This window comes from Nomascus leucogenys, chromosome 1a (genome assembly GCF_006542625.1).
Source record: "Nomascus leucogenys isolate Asia chromosome 1a, Asia_NLE_v1, whole genome shotgun sequence".
NCBI classification, from domain to species: Eukaryota; Metazoa; Chordata; class Mammalia; order Primates; family Hylobatidae; genus Nomascus; species Nomascus leucogenys.
In genome coordinates this window covers 40,905,434-40,921,451 of record NC_044381.1, presented here as the reverse complement: position 1 = coordinate 40,921,451, position 16,018 = coordinate 40,905,434, and the positions used below count along the sequence as shown (strand labels likewise).

The 16,018-nt window shown below is 50.5% G+C and overlaps 1 protein-coding gene, 1 long non-coding RNA gene and 1 pseudogene across 3 annotated transcripts in view; 2 read left to right on the top strand and 1 right to left on the bottom strand.

The window, feature by feature from the left end:
• The window catches only part of WNK2 (WNK lysine deficient protein kinase 2), a 135,165-nt gene extending 125,585 nt beyond the window's left edge, over nucleotides 1–9,580 (top strand). Inside the window, 2 exon segments of the mRNA XM_030802187.1 lie at nucleotides 6,523–6,634; nucleotides 9,378–9,580. Of these exon segments, the coding sequence (XP_030658047.1) occupies nucleotides 6,523–6,634; nucleotides 9,378–9,403 (138 nt within the window). The 3' untranslated portion in view covers nucleotides 9,404–9,580.
• Nucleotides 7,190–9,369, bottom strand: LOC115832313. Its single transcript, XR_004027725.1, has 2 exons — nucleotides 8,931–9,369; nucleotides 7,190–8,175 (listed from the first exon to the last, which is right to left on the bottom strand). It is a non-coding gene; the product is annotated as an uncharacterized LOC115832313 (long non-coding RNA).
• Nucleotides 9,581–13,168: 3,588 nt separating the features above from the next.
• On the top strand, nucleotides 13,169–14,935 carry LOC100604526 (annotated as a pseudogene). Its single transcript, XR_121346.4, has one exon. The product of XR_121346.4 is annotated as an inhibitor of growth protein 2 pseudogene (transcript).
• Nucleotides 14,936–16,018: the final 1,083 nt, after the last annotated feature.

Below are 16,018 nucleotides of genomic sequence, written 5' to 3'. Positions count from 1 at the left end.
CAGGAGTTGGAGGCTGCAGTGAACTATGATCGCACCACCGTACTCCAGCCTGGGTGACAGAGCAAGACTCTGTCTCAAAAATAAATTCAGAATACTGTGCAGCCACCACCACTGTTCATCTCTTTTTATTGTGTGAAACTCTGTACCCATTAAACAATAACTCGCTATTGTCCCTCCCCCAGCCCCTGGCAACTTCCATTCTGCTTCTGGTCTCTCTGACTTTGACTCCTCTATGTACCTCATAGAGTGGAATCACACGGTATCTGTCTTTTTCCACTGGCTTATTCCACTTAGCAAAATGTCCTCCAAGGGCACCCTTGATGACATCCATGTTGTAGCATGTCCGAATTTCCTTTCCTTTGAAGGCTGAGTGATAGTTCACTGTATCTGTGTACCACATCCATTCTCAGTGGAATCCTGTTACGGGATTGTCTGTCAGTTCTGTCAGTGGACGCTTGGGTGGCTTCCATCTTTTAGCTGTTATTAATCTGCTGTGAACATAGGTGTACATGCATCCCTTCAAGACCCTGCTTTTATCCTTTTGGATATAAACCCAGAAGTGGAATTGCTAGATCATATGGTAATTGTATGATAGTTTTTCGAGGAACTGTTTTCAGTAACAGCTATAGCATTTAACATTTCCACTAACAGTGCACAAAGGTTCCAATATCTCCACATCTGTGCCAACAGATTTCCTTTCTGGGATTTTTTTTTTTTTTTTTTTTTTTTTTTTTTGAGACAGAGTTTTGCTCTTTCACCCAGGCTAGAGTGCAATGGCACGATCTCAGCTCACTGTAACCTCTACCCTCTAGGTTCAAGCAATTCTTCTGCCTCCTGAGTAGCTGGGATTCTAGGCGTCTGCCACCACGGCCAGCTAATTTTTGTATTTTTAGTAGAGACAGGGTTTCACCATGTTGGTCAGGCTGATCTCGAACTCCTGACCTGAAGTGATCCACCCACCTCGGCCTCCCAAAGTGCTGGGATTACAGGCGTGAGCCACCATGCACCACCGCGTTCAGCCATCCTTTCTGGTTTTTGATGGTAGCCATCCTCTCAGGTGTGAAGTGGTATCTTGTGGTTTTGCTTTACATTTTCCTAATTGAGTAGTGATATTGAGCAGCTTTTCATGTGCTTATTGGCTGTTTCTATGTCTTCCCTGAAGAAGTATTTATTGAAGTCTTCTGCCAATGTTTGAATCAGCTTGTTTTTTTCATTGTTGAGTTTTAGGAATTTTCTGCATAATCCAGATATTAATCCCTTATCAGATATATGATCTGTTGATAGTGCCTTTGGATGCATGAAAGTTTTAAAATTTGTCTTGTTTTCATTTGTTGCCTATGCCTTTAGTGTAATATCCAAGAAATCACTGCCAAATCCAATGTTGTGAAACCTTTTCCTTAAGTTTTCTACTAAGAGTTTTCTGGTTTTCGCTTTGACATTTAGAACTTTGGTCCATTTAGAGTTGATTTTTTTTTCTTTTTTTCCTGAGATTGTCTCTCACTCTGTCGCCAGGCTGGAGTGCAGTGGTGTGATCTCAGCTCACTGCAGCCTCCGCCTCCCGGGTTCAAGCAATTCTCCTGCCTCAGCCTCCCAAGTAGCTGGGACTACAGGCTTGCACCAGCTAATTTTTTAATTTTATTTTTAGTAGAGACGGGATTTCACCATGTTGGCCAGGATGGTCTCGATCCCTTGAGCTTGTGATCCGCCCACCTTGGCCTCCCAAAGTGCTGGGATAGAGTTGATTTTTGTGAGGCAAGGCAGGGCTCCACTTTCTTTTTTTGGTATGTGCATATCCAGTTTTCCCAGCAGTTGTTGTTGAAAACTGCTTTCCCCCTTGAATGGTCTTGGCCCCCTTGTGGAGAGTCACTGCAGCATAAGAGTTAGCCTTCATCTCTGGGCTCTCCTCTCCTGTGACTCCCGTAACGTTTTACTCATCCACTTCATGGTGGACCACAGACCCCTCTGGCTCTGTCCACTCTGCTCCTCATACGATCATTTCCACTGTAAGTGTTTCCAGCTTGCTGATTCTTTATTCTGCCTGCTCACATCTGCCGGTGAACCCCTCTAATGAATTTGTAAATGTCAGTTATTATTGTTTTCAGCTCTTCTAGTTCCACTTGATCCCCTTCATAATTCCTATCTGTTGATATCCTCATTTTGTTCCTGTGTGATTTTCCTGACTTCCTGTAGTTCTGTGTCCATGGCTTCCTTGAGTTCTTTGAGCACATTTAAGACAGTTGATTTAAAGCCTTTGTTTACTAAGTCCAATGTCTAGGCTTCCTTGGGGATGTTTCTGTCAGTTAAATATTTTCCTTTGAATAAGTCATACCTTCCTGGTTTATTTGCTTTAGATTTTAGGTCACTAAATTTTTCTTTGTGTCTAAACTGCTGTTAAGCCTATCCATTCAGTTTTTAATTTGGGTTATTGTGTTTTTCAGTTGAATTTTTTTTTTAACCACATCTGCTGTATCTTAAAAAAGAATAGTTGCTAACTCTTTACCAAAATTCTCTATCTTGTATCTCCTTCACATAATATATTTTAGTTTTGGTTTGCTCTTTGTCCTAGTTTTTCTTTATATTGCCTTGTCTTTTCTGGTGACTTTTTAAATATTCTGTGTAGGACATTGTAGTTGAAAGTTTATTTGCAAAAAGAATTTGAGGTCTAGTAGTAGGTTTCTCATTATTGTTTAATTTGCCTTAGAGCATGTTTTCATATTCTTATCAGCCATCTTTTAAAAAGTGCCTGGTCAAGGATAGTGACCATTTAAAAGTTGATTTGTTTATCTTTTTATTATTGATTTGTGGGAGTTCATTATATATCTTTTGTCATATACAAGGGGGCTTCCAAAAGTTCACAGAAAAATGGAATTAAGAGATAAAAATAAGAAATATATGGCTGGCCATGGTAGCTCACACCTGTAATCCCAGCATTTAGGGAGGCTGAGGCAGGTGGATTGATTGAGTCCAGGAGTTCAAGACCAGCCTTTGCAATATGGCAAAACCCCATCTCTACAAAAAGTACAAAAATTAGCTGGGCTGCCGGGTGCAGTGGCTCACACTTGTAATCCCAGCACTTTGGGAGGCCGAGGCGGGTGGATCACCTGAGGTCAGGAGTTCAAGACTAGCCTGGCCAACATGGTGAAACCTTGTCTCTACTAAAAGTAAAAAAAAAAAAAAAAAAAAAAAGAAAAAATTAGCCCAGCATGGTGGTGGGCTTCTGTAATCCCAGCTACTCGGGAGGCTGAGGCAGGAGAATTGCTTGAACCCAGGAGGCAGAGGTTGCAGTGAGCTGAGATTGTGCCATTGCACTCCAGCCTGGGCGACAAGAGCAAAACTCCATCTCAAAAAAAAAATAATAATAATAAAACAGCTGGGCATGGTGGTGCATACCTATAGTTACAGCTACTAAAGAGGCTGAGGTGAGAGGATCACTTGAGCCCAGGAGGTCAAGGCTGCAGTGAGCCGAGATAGTGCCACTGCACTCCAGCCTGGGCAACAGAGCAAGACCTTGTCTGGGGAAAAAAAAAAAAAAAAAATAGCTGGGCATGGTGGCACATACCTATAGTTATAGCATACCTATAATTATAGCTACTAAAGAAGAAATACAAACTTTTTTCTTAACACAAGCGCCATCAAGTTCAAGACACTTTTATAAGCAATGATGCCAGCCATTTAGTCCCTCCCTAAAGACCTAATGGTCCTGGGAATTTAATCATGGCCATGGAGTCTTTTTTACATTATTAATTGACAAAAAATGGGTGCCCTTCACAGATGTTTCAAAATTAGGAAGCAAAAAGAAGTCAGAAGGAGCCAAATCAGGACTGTAGGGTAGATGCCTGATGATTTCCCTTAGAAACTCTTGCAAAATCACTTCTTTGATGAGAGGAATGAGCAGGAGCATTGTCGTGACAGAGATGGACTCTCTGGGAAGCTTTCCCGGGGGGGTTTTGCTGAAGCTTTGGCTCACATTCCCTAAACCTTCTCATACTAAGCAGATGTTACCATTCCTTGTTACCCCTCCAGAAAGTCAGCAAGCAAAATGCCTTAAGCATCCCAAAAGCTGTTGCCACAATCTCTGCTCTTGACTGGCCCACTTTTGCTCTGATGGGACCACTTCCAGCCCTCAGCGCCATTGCCTTGACTGTGCTTTGTCTTCAGGACCCTACCGGGAAAGCCATGTTTCATGTCACTACAGTTCAAAGAGAGCTTCAGAATCTCCATCCCACTTGTTCAAAGTTACCACTGACAGCTCTGCTCTTCTTTGCACCCGATGTGGGCGCAATGGTTTTGGCACCCATTGAGTGAAAAGTCTGCTCAACTTTCATTTTTCTGTCAGAATTGTGTAAGCTCAACCTACTGAGATGTGTGTGGTGTTGGCCACTATTTCTGCTGTTAACCACCGGTCCTGTGCACTTACGGCTCAGACCAGATGAGTGTTTTCCTCACTAAGTGATGCGGATGGCCTGCCGCTGTGGGCTCCGTCTTCAGCATGGTCTCATCCCTTCTTAAACAAGTCAACCATTTGTAAACTGCTATTTTCTTTGGGGACGTGGACCCCGTAAACTTTTCAGAAAGCATCAGTGATCTCACCATTCTTCCACCCAAGCTTCACCGTACATGTGATGTTGGTTCTTCCTTGGCAGAATTCACGTTATTGTGATAGGGGCTCTTTTCAAACTGAAGTCTTCTCCTTCTTAGTGCCTCAGACTACCTCCTCTTCAGACATGCTGTAATAAGTTAGTACAAGTTTATTTGAGTGCAAAGATTTTTTTTGAAAATCATGCATAGTTTTTTCATATGTATTTTCCATGAACTTTTTGAAGACCCCTTGTGTATATATATATTAATATATGTAATGGATATAGTCTACCGATCTGTGGCTTGTTTTCACTTTCTTAATGGTGAACATGAAATGGTAAAAATTTTAATTTTGTTTTTCCTAAAAGCTTTGCAGCTTTAGCTATTGCTTTTGATCCCATGAGCCATCTCAAATGAACTCTTGAGTATATTTTGATGCAGAGGTCAGTCTTTTTCTTCCTCTCTGCATACCTGATCATTCCAGCCCCTTCCTCTCCATATTGAATTGTATTGAATTGGGCAGACATTCGTCAAGTGGCCGTCTGTGCATAGGTCCATTTCTGAATTTGCTATTTTGTTTCCTTTAGCCATTCCCTTATCACCGTGGCAACACCACACTCTCTTAATGACTGAAGTTTTCTAGTAAGTTTCATCTTTGCTCAGGAAAGACATTCAGTGTTGATCTCCAAGAATTTCTTGATTTTTTTCAGGTCGTTAATATTTGCATATGTTTTAGGAACAGCCTGTCACTTTCTGCAGGCTAGCCCGCTGGGATTTCGACTGGGAGTGTACTCAGTCTGTTGATTAACTGGGTGAGGTCTGACATATGAACAACATTAGCGTTCCTGTGAACATGGTGTCCATTTACTGGCATCTTTTTTGTTTCTCTGCAGTGTAAAGATGTTATACATCTTTCATTAAATTTATCCCTAGGTAGCTGATGTTTTGGAATGCTATTATAAATGTTATTTTTCTTTAAATTTCCTTTTCCAGCTTCCTGTTGCTAGAATATAAAACTATAGTTGACTTTCGTACCTCATATCCTGCAATTGTGCCAAATTTGCTATTAGTTCTAGAAATTGGTTTGTCCGTTCTTGTGGATTTTCTGCACAGTCTTGTCATCTGCACGAGGCCAGTTCTCCTTCTCTCTGTCCAGTCTGTGTGGTTGACTCCTTTTCCTGCCCGCCTGGAGATCCCCATGGTGTCGACTGGAAGGATGGAGGCACCTTGGGGAGGTGTTGGGCATTCTGCCGTGGGCAGGGCTCAGCTGTCGGTTCCGTAGAGGCCCTTCCAGATGAGGAGGCCCCTCCAGCCCCTGACTGCCGAGCATGATTTCCAGGAAGGGGTGTGGAAGTCGCCGAGTGCCCTCCGTGCACCTGTGAAGAGTGCCCAGTGGGGCCCTCCCTGGAGAGGAGAGGAGTAACTCCCCATGGCCAACAGCCTTGCCTTCCTGGGGCACACCCCGTGTACAGCTTCTCCCCGGGCTGGGAGAGTGGAAGGGCTGCCTTGCCATCACCTCCCTGCACACTTGCTTTGCCCAAGTCCTGGGGCTCTGCTCCTGGGTGGTTCATGCTCCTGTGAGGGCACTGACCAGCCAAGCAGGAGGCCTTTGTGGTGGCTGAGTAGAGGCGTGTGGGGCCACTCATGCGCCCTCGGGGGCCAGGCCCCACCAGTCCTCCAAGGCCCATTTTGGCTGGTGGACACCCAGGTGTGTGGCCTAGAGGCTATCAGGCTGCAGCTTGGGGAAGCAGACAAGGGAGGGTGATGGTTCCTGGCCCTGTACCATCATTCTGGTGTCAGCCCTGAGATGGTGCCTGTCACAGCAGGTTCCAGAACTGCTGTCTCCTGAGGATGGAGAAAACTGCGGCACCCTGGGGGCCACTAAGGGAGGCCAGCTGATTGCAGCCACGTGTACCTTCCTCTTCTCGTCTCTGTGTTTTGTAGATGACCGCACCTCGAGCAGGAGTGGGGATGCCACGTCTGCCCCCAGCGCCCGGCCCTCTGTCCACCACGGTCATTCCCGGAGCCGCCCCGGTCCTGTCCATGCCCACACCAGGTACTGCCCTCTCCAGCCTCCCAGCCCCACCCTGTGCGCTACCTCTGGGTCAGTACGGAAGCCTGCTCCCAGCTCCAGTGTCCTGGGGGCCCTGGGCAGGCCAGGTGGGCCAGCTGGGGGCACAGGGCAGCTGGAGCCCCCCCCAGGTGCCTGTGCTGCCAGTCTTCTTGCAGCCACCTGTGGTCAGCATGCCTGGCCCCCGGCTGCGGATCACGTAGCCTTCTGCCCTGTCCCTTGCCAGATGGCGCCCTCGGAACCTCCCGGAGAAACCAGGTGTGGTTTGGCCTCCGAGTCCCCCCCACCGCCTGCTGTGGGCACAGCACTCAGCCACGAGGGGGACAGCGGGTGGGCAGCAAGACTGCTTCCTTTGCGGCTTCAGACCCTGTTCGCTCCTAGGTTCCTGTGGTCCACGCGCCGTCTCCACACCCACTTCCTATACTTGAGTTGATGGTTAGAAACTTGTCGTCACCCTGCAGAAGTACAGTGCCTTGAATGCCAGCTTTTCCGTTCCCTGATGAAAAGATATGTTAAAAAAAATTATCGGAAAAGGTTTCATTTGCAATTGGCTTGTGCATTGATAATCTTTATTTACTGTTTTAAGTTGCAGAGATGTGAATGGTTTACAAATCTGAAGCTGAAGTTCAATCTTTGGTTTTCTGTTGTAAATGCCTTTAAAAACATTGAATTAGCTACCTTAAGTATTGAAGAGCTTCCAATGCTAGGTGAGCCCTGCTTTGTCCTCAGTAGAGTGCCGGTTCCCTGGGCTCATCTAGGGGCTGAGAGACGGCGGGACGCTGGGGCAGGGCACACTGGCGGAGCTGCTTGCTCAGTAGGGAATGTCAGTTGTTGCGCTGGGCCATGAGAAATCTGCCAGAAAACATGAGGTGAGCAAACATGCCCTCGGTGCCAGTGGGCTGCTGTGAGTGAGGATAAGGTGTGTGTTGGGCATAGAAACTCTAGCTGCCCGCCCACCCTGTGGAGACAAGCGCAGCTCCTTCAGCTGGAGAGGCTGCCCTCTCTCCTGCCCACTTCCCTCCCTTCTCCATGATTTCCATGGAGGCCTGTGGCTCTGCTCACCCCTGGCACGCAGACTGCTCTCCCGTCCACCCCTAAGCCTGCTCTGCGGAGGGCAGGGTCATTCTTCTCCTGGAGATTTCAGTGGGACTCGTCCCCAGCGGGCACAACACAGCCCTTGGTGGGAGGGGAAGGCCCCAGCCTCCTCCACCTCCCGCTGGAAAGCAGACTGCTTGGGACTGCCCAGCTGTGAATTGTATAGTTTCTGTACTTAATAGAACTGGGTAAATTATTTTGGTTCAAATCTATTATTCCATCAATTCAGTTAGAATTGAATTTTCTAGGTGATTATGCAGAATCTTCTGCCAGGGCACGATGCTGTCGTAAGAGATTTCTGTTCTCTGTACCGGGCCCCCTTGCCCTGTCCTTGAGTGAAGTGGGGGCTGCCCTCACCTGTCCCCCTTGCCTGTGAATCCCTTCCTCGTACATGGTGGTCAGTGGCACGGAATCCCCAAGAGATTGTATATCTGAAGGAGAAAAATAAACACTTTTGCTCGAAAACAGTGTGAAACAACATCTTTTTCTTACCTTCTGTCCATATAAAATCCAAACCAACCAGCCTCCTAGGGAGCACAGGAGTTGGGAGCCAGTTCTGGGCTCAGCTGCATCCATACCTCTGGAGGAGGGTGCTGAGGGGCTTGGGGTGCTGCCAGGTGCTGGGCTGGGCTGGCCCCGGCAGGGGTCTGAGAGCAGGGTGTGTGGCAGGGCTGCCTGGCCCCCAACACTGCCCCCACCAGCTGTGGCCTGGGCCCCGAACACGGTCAGCTCTGCTGGTCAGGTTAGCTGGCTGGGCTTCCCACCACTCTGCACCTGGTTACACTTAGCAGCGCCTCGGGCTGTGCCCATGATGGAGGGAACCAGCCTCCTGGTCAGCGAGACACACCTGCAGCCCCTGTCTCCAGGAGGCTTGGTTTGCATTACTTGCTGTAGCCCCTGGGGCCACCCTCTTTGCTCCAGGTGGGCCAAGTTCAGGGGAGGTGGGAGCTCCTCGGACGAGCTTGGACTTATTGAGAGGAGGACTTGGGGCTTGGGGTTGCCCGTGGATCATGTAAGGGGCAGTGGCTTTCTTGGTAGGCACAGGGGCCTTAGGGAAGGTGGCCATCCAGGGTGGGGACTCATCCTGTGGGACTCAGTGCATGGTGGCAGCCAGCCCCCCGGCCTCCCACTAAAGACAGCCTCGAGCTGACTGCAGACCCTCCTGCACGTGCATCGCAGGCCTCACCGTGAGCAAGCTGAGGGTCCCAGTGTCTCCTGCCTGGTCCACTGTGGGGGCTGCCTTGGCTGTGGGGCCACTCCTCAGAGAGCTACAGCACCAGCCTTCGAGCTTCTGCATGGAGGGAGGAGGAACCCTCATCCCGGAGCCTCCTGTTTTGGGTGTTGGAGGGCAGCTCGCTCCCCAGACGCTCCAGATGGTACAGGAGCTGAGCGTCTGTTTGGGTTTCTGGCAGCCGTTCAGTGTGCTGACTGGTCACATAAAGAAGGGTGGCCCAGGTGACAGAGGCCGCCAGGGCTGTGCTGAGGACAAGACCATCTACACAGGGCGTGGGTCATGGCAGAGCTGGCACAGCCTTCCCGTCGGCAGCTCCTGGGAGGGCGTCAGGGCCTGGCCCTCGGCGAGTGGCCAGCACCACGGCGGGCCCACAGTCAGCTGCGCGGTTTTGTTTTCCAGATCCTGAGAGTGAGAAGCCTGACTGACCCCGCCTAGATGCCAGGCCCACTTCACGCCGTCTAAGTGGAGAAGTGACGGACCCTCAGGGCCAGCTGCTCCTCCTGTCCAGTTCACGCTGTTTTGTAACCACTTTCTAAGCATTTTTTATTGACAATTGGAAACACAAATGTAATGCAAGAATAAAAAATATTTTGGGGCAGAAAGGACTTTGGTTTTTCAAACTATTTCCTCTCTGGTGGCCCTTGGCCAGCCAGGTGACTGGGATGTGATGGGGGTGGGAGGACATTCCCAGGACCCTGGCACACTCAGGACAGCCCTGTTCTCTGCAGGGCCCTGGAGGTGGCGGCCCCGGGGAGGCTGATCTCCAAGTCCCCCTGATGCCAGCTGGCACAGACTCAGGGTCCTGGGTGCTTCCTGGCCTTTGCTCACAGAGCTCCATGAGGCAGAGCCTTCCCTCTGGTCTTTGGAGGCTTGAAGTCACCCAACACCCCCATACCTACCTCCCAGGCACCCTCCTTCCAGAATTCACCTGCACTGGCAGGGAAAACACCAGTGGCCTGGGGCCAGAAACCTCTGGCTGTGGGGTGGCAGGTCTGAGACCACTGGCTCCTTGGAGGGCTGCATTCCCCCCACTCGTGGGAGGGGTCCTAAGTGTGAGAAATGAGGAACATTGGCATGGCCTCACCAAGGAAACGTGCCGTGGTAAGGTCCCCACACCCTAGCCTGGCCAGCAGGCACAGGGGCCTTACACTGGGTCCAGAGGTCTAGGGAGAATTTGGGGCCCCATGCATCACAATGAAAAAGCATTGCATCTTTTCATTAATGTCTAACTGCAATTTAGCATTTCCTCCATTAACAGCACCTGGACTTCATCACCACTAGACACCACAGATATTGCTGTGCCATGTCATTTACATCCATGACACAGTGCCCTTCCCTGAGATGTAAAACTGTCCAGCCGGCTGATAGAGCGGCGCTGCCTACCTGTCTCAAACATGAGTCTTCAGGGCACGGCGACGCTGCTTCCCTACGGAAGTGTCGGGAATGCCATCCCACTGTGTGTGGGTTGCCTTGGAACCCTGGCTCTTCTCCTTGTGATCAGCAGGGTAGGCCTCCTCCAAGCCTCAGCTGGGAGCAGGGACAGCACGGTGCTAGGAACATGGCTTCCCTTGGTCTTAGTTTGTGTTCTCTTCTGTTGGTGGCTCATGTGACTGGTTTTCTGTGGACCATAGTAATGCGGTTTGCCTTTTCTTTTCTTTTTTTAATGAGACAGAGTCTTGTTCTGTTGCCCAGGCTGGAGTGCAGTGATGCAAACTCAGCTCACTGCAACCTCCGCCTCCTGGGTTCAAGTGATTCTTCTGCCTCAGCCACCTGAGTAGCTGGGATTACAGGTGTGCGCCATCACACCCGGCTAATTTTTGTATTTTTAGTAGAGATGGAGTTTCAGCATGTTGGCCAGGCTGGTCTCAAACTCCTGACCTCGTGATCCGCCCGTCTTGGCCTCCCAAAGTGCTGGGATTACAGGCATGAGCCACCGCGTCTGGCCCCAGATTTCATTCTTGACCCTCCCAGTCCCGGGTTCTCCCCTCCTCTGGGTTCTATCGCACAGTCTGGGTGGACGGCTTACCAGAGCCCCAGAGACCTCAGCCCCTCATGGAGAGTTATCATGGGTGCATATTATTTGTTATGCTTGACTTCCTGAAAGCAGGGACTTAAAATTGTTTCTGATAGCCCTGCACCTTCCAGAACAGTCACTGAGTGAAGCTGGTGCACAATGAATTGTGCTGATGAAGGCAGACTCTCCTTTGGGCAGATGAAGCTTCCAGTGGGTGCTTATTGGCTCTGATCACAGCATTTCTGGGATGGAAAGGACCCTGCCAGGCCTCTCCTAGGACAGCAAAGGCAGCATCACCTGGGGCCAGTCCAAGTTCCTCCTGCAGGGTCAAGGCAGCCAAGCCACAGCCTCTGCTCTCCAGTGCCGTTTTGTTCTTAGCTGACCCCGGCATCCAACCAGACTTCCAGTGTCCACGGTGATATCTGCGCCTCGTCTCCAGGCTGAACAGCTTCAATTCTCTGAAAAGTGCTTATTACTAAAGGGCTGGTAAGGCTAGGCGCAGTGACCCATGCCTGTAATCCCAGTGCTTTGGGAGGCGGAGGCAGGAGGATTGCTTGAGGCCAAGAGGTCAAGGCTGCAGTAAGCCGTGATGACATCACTGCACTCCAGCCTGGGTGACAGAGTGAGACCCTGTCTCTAAAACAAACAAAAAAAACAAAAACAAAAAATAAATCACCCAGAATCCTGTCTTCATTCATTAGAGAATGCAATTAAGCCTGGGCTGGGATGCCTGCCTTCCAGGTGGTTAAGGGAGTTCAGCAGTGTGACCACTCTGTACACATCGTGGTTGTGGTCCCTGAACTTGGCTTTATTAGACTTGCCCTTGAGAGGGGGCAGAAGGCCCACATGCCACAGGCATCATTGTGCTGGTGGTGGCTCATGCAGTCCTGCAGAGGTGCGGAGAAGAGTCCCTCACCTTAAGAGGACACTGGGGGTTGAAGGCTGCCCGAGGCCAGGCTGGATGGGGAGACAATGTTGTCCCATGCAACTCTGTGAAGAATCGTTCATTTCTCACTGAGGTGGACAGCAGGGACCAGAGTCCTGGGCTGCAGGGATCAGAGCCACAGCCAGCTGGTTCTGACTCCCAGTGAGGCTGTGTGGGCAGGGGCAGGAGGGCTTTGGAGGAGCAGCAGTTCCTAACAGTTGATCCTTTTGAGCCCAAGGCCTCCAAATTTGATCACCAGCTCAAGGTTCTGTGAGCTGCCAGACCCGTAAATCCAACTGCCTCTCCCCCTCTCCATGGAGACCCTCAAAGTCATCTTCAAGATGCTCCATGTTGTAAGACGATGTCACTCCCAAGCTTCTTGGGGTCTTCCCACATGTGCCAGTTTCCGAGGCTGGCATGACCAGTCACCCGATTCATTCTCAGTCTAGGACTCAGACTCATCCTTGTCCTTTCATTTCCCAAATGTGGGCTGCGAACAGCCGAGTAGATGTTTTAGCTGAAATCTCCCCAAACCCCCTTCCATCCAGTCTCCTCACTGCAGCCTGCATGATCTCTTCAAACAACAGATGCTCCGGTCCAGCCTCCTTGCCAGGCTCTGCCCCCTCCAGGTCTTTCCTACCCCCTGCTCCCCTCATTTTGAGCCCCATCACTAGGCGGGGTCCCTTGAGCCCTGAGGGGCCCGGCTCCGTCCTCCTAGGGCCTCACGAATGCCTACTCGGCACCTGGTCCCTGCTCCAGCTTCACTTCCCCAGGCAGCCTCCCCAACTCAAGGCTGGGTCAGCCTGCTGCCCCTGTGCTCCCTTCTGAACGTGGCCTTCCCTGTGGACCTCCTGCCTCACTTCTCAGAGTGTGACGATGCACCGCGGAGGCCACAGGGGATCCCATGTGTGTACCCTTCCATCCCCCTCCAGCTTCCCCATGGTTGCCGGCCACCTGGGCACAGAAGTCCTGTCTGTTTCACTTCCTATTTCCTCCTGTTTCTACCAGGGAGGCGCTCAGCCCGATTCTGTGGGGTGAGTGAGTGGAGGCTGGGGAGAGGGAAGAGGGTGTGTGGATGGAGGAGGGGTGAGCAGGGGACATGACAGCAGCCGGATCCCGGGCAGGGTGAGGAACGAAGGTGAGGAAGCAGCCCCTGGGGAAGCTCAGGCAGAGCTGGAGGAGACTGCGGCTGCATGGAGGGGAACAAGAGTCAGAAGCCACAGTGGACAGCCCCGGTCCCCACAGGCTTACCTGTTCAGGCAGCAGAGTGGGCTTAGGGAATGTTGACAGGCATGGGTTTCCCTTCTCAACCTGCTTTGAAAGAAGAGCCAAGGGCGTTCCCGCGGGCCTGGAAAATGGCTGGTCGCGAGAGGGGCGGCGGCGAGCCGGATGCTGGGGAGAGAGTCGGGGCTGTGCGGGGGCGTTGGTTCGGCCCCAGCGGAATCCGAGTCGGGGTTTGCAGCATGTTTTGCGGTGATGTTTCCAGTCTCTTTCCCAACCAATGGATCAGGACGGCGATCAGCATCTCGGACCGTCGCGGATCCTGGCTCCACAAACGTTAAAGGAAATTGATGATGTCTATGAAAAATATAAGAAAGAAGATGATTTAAACCAGAAGAAACGTCTACAGCAGCTTCTCCAGAGAGCACTAATTAATAGTCAAGAATTGGGAGATGAAAAAATACAGATTGTTACACAAATGCTCGAATTGGTGGAAAATCGGGCAAGACAAATGGAGTTACATTCACAGTGTTTCCAAGATCCTGCTGAAAGTGAACGAGCCTCAGATAAAGCAAAGATGGATTCCAGCCAACCAGAAAGATCTTCAAGAAGACCCCGCAGACAGCGGACCCGTGAAAGCCGTGATTTATGTCACATGGCAAATGGGACTGAAGACTGTGATGATCGGCCACCTAAAGAAAAGAAATCCAAGTCAGCAAAGAAAAAGAAACGCTCCAAGGCCAAGCAGGAAAGGGAAGCTTCACCTGTTGAGTTTGCAATAGATCCTAATGAACCTACATACTGTTTATGCAACCAAGTGTCTTACGGGGAGATGATAGGATGTGACAATGAACAGTGTCCAATTGAATGGTTTCACTTTTCATGTGTTTCACTTACCTATAAACCAAAGGGGAAATGGGTATTGCCCAAAGTGCAGGGGAGATAATGAGAAAACAATGGACAAAAGTACTGAAAAGACAAAAAAGGATAGAAGATCGAGGTAGTAAAGGCCATCCACATTTTAAAGGGTTATTTGTCTTTTATATAATTCGTTTACTTTCAGAAAATGTTTTAGGGTAAATGCATAAGACTATGCAATAATTTTTAATCATTAGTATTAATGGTGTATTAAAAGTTGTTGTACTTTGAAAAAAAAAAAAAAAAAGAAGAAAGAAGAGCCAAGGACAGCACACCCTGTCAGGGAAACAGACAGTGCTGGAATTGGGTGACTTTGAGGAAAGTTCATACACAAGGGACTGTTTCCAAAAGTGTGGGTGTCTGGAAAGCAGTGTTGATAGAATAATGTCCCCTCAAGGGGCCCACATCTGAATGCCTGGTCTTGTGCATGTCACCTTCGCATGGCACCAGCACCCTCGCCAATGGGACTTGGGACAGGATCTTCAGGTGGGGAGAGGCCGTGATGAGCCAGGCAGATGCAGCATCATCCCAGAGTCCCTCCATGCAGGAGGGAGGGGTCAGGGGAAGAAGTGTGACAGCAGCAGCAGGACCGGGAGAGCAGATGCTGAGTGGAGACCAGGAGGGGAGGACCGGGCAGCAGCCCAGGGCCTTGGGCAGCCTGGGAAGTCCGAGAAGGCAGGAGGAGCCCCCAGCAGGAGCCTGCCCTGCCCAGACCTTGACTTTCGCCCAGCAAGACTGATTTTCAGTTTTGTCTTCCAGGACAGGAGGGTAATAAGTTTGTGCTGCTTGAGACTGCCAGGTTGGGGTGAGACCTTAAAGCAGTGTCAAGAAACACATGCAGGCAGGAACCGGAGGCTATCCCCATCCAGCCATGACCGGCTCCAGGCCTGGGGCCACGACAGGAGGGTCACATTGGAGGAACCCAAGGAAGAGCTGTGAGAGTCACCCTGGAAGAGGAGCATAGCCTGCAGCTCACGACAGAGCCAGCTGAGGTGGCCTCGCAGGAAGGAGCCGGGAGGCTCAGCACCTGGCCCCAGCCTGCCCCTGCCCCTGGTCTCCTTCTGGGGTTCCCCGGGGGCTGGACCCCAAGGAAGCTGGCAGGACAGAGGCCCTTGTGAGCTGTACCCCACAGCTCAGCCACACACAACAGATGGCAAATGACAGAGCCTGGGGGTGGGAAGACAGGCTGGTCACACCGCAGACCACAGGGTCAGGAGCCGTGAGAGGCGAGGGGCCTGCGGGCTGGACCTGGGGAATGAGCACCCCCTTCCCAAGTCTCAAGCGATGCCCTCGGATGGGTTCCCCAGCTTTGCTCTGCATCCAAATCCTGAGAGGAACCTGCAAAAAATACAGACATCCAGGCCCCACACAGCAGCATCTGAATAAGACACTGAGGGCGGGGAGGGGAGGGGGCAGTGGAGGGAGGCTGAAGGTGGATGCTTACTGCTGCACCCGCTTCCGCCCCCACTGTCTTCCTAGTAGCTCCTTTCCTGGGGAACGACGTCCTGTCCTCACAGCATATCTGGAGACTCAGTGTCTGACTTCACCACGACCATGCCCTTGACTCTGAGTGGAACACATGGGTCGCTTGTCTGGAATCCATGTGTGCCCGGCATCCCATGAGCTTGGCACTAGAATGGGCTTTTGGAGAGATACTGGCAACTGCAGTCTCTTTTGGTTCCTCAGTAAACTGGAGGGACCTGAACTTTTGACATTCTGCTTATTCCACATATCATTGCTTCTGCCAGGACCTTCTCAAAACATAGGTGGTGTCTACTGCCCTCAAAGATGAAGAATCATCATAACCAAAAATGTGATATGTCCACGGTGGATGAATTAGCATAATTGTGAAGTGTTTGACTGTCCAGGGCTGCATTTAGATGAAGATTGAACTCACGCTGTCCACCTTGCTCACGAGTTTACATATACTTCCATATGGCACAGTTCAGGAAGAGATTGAAC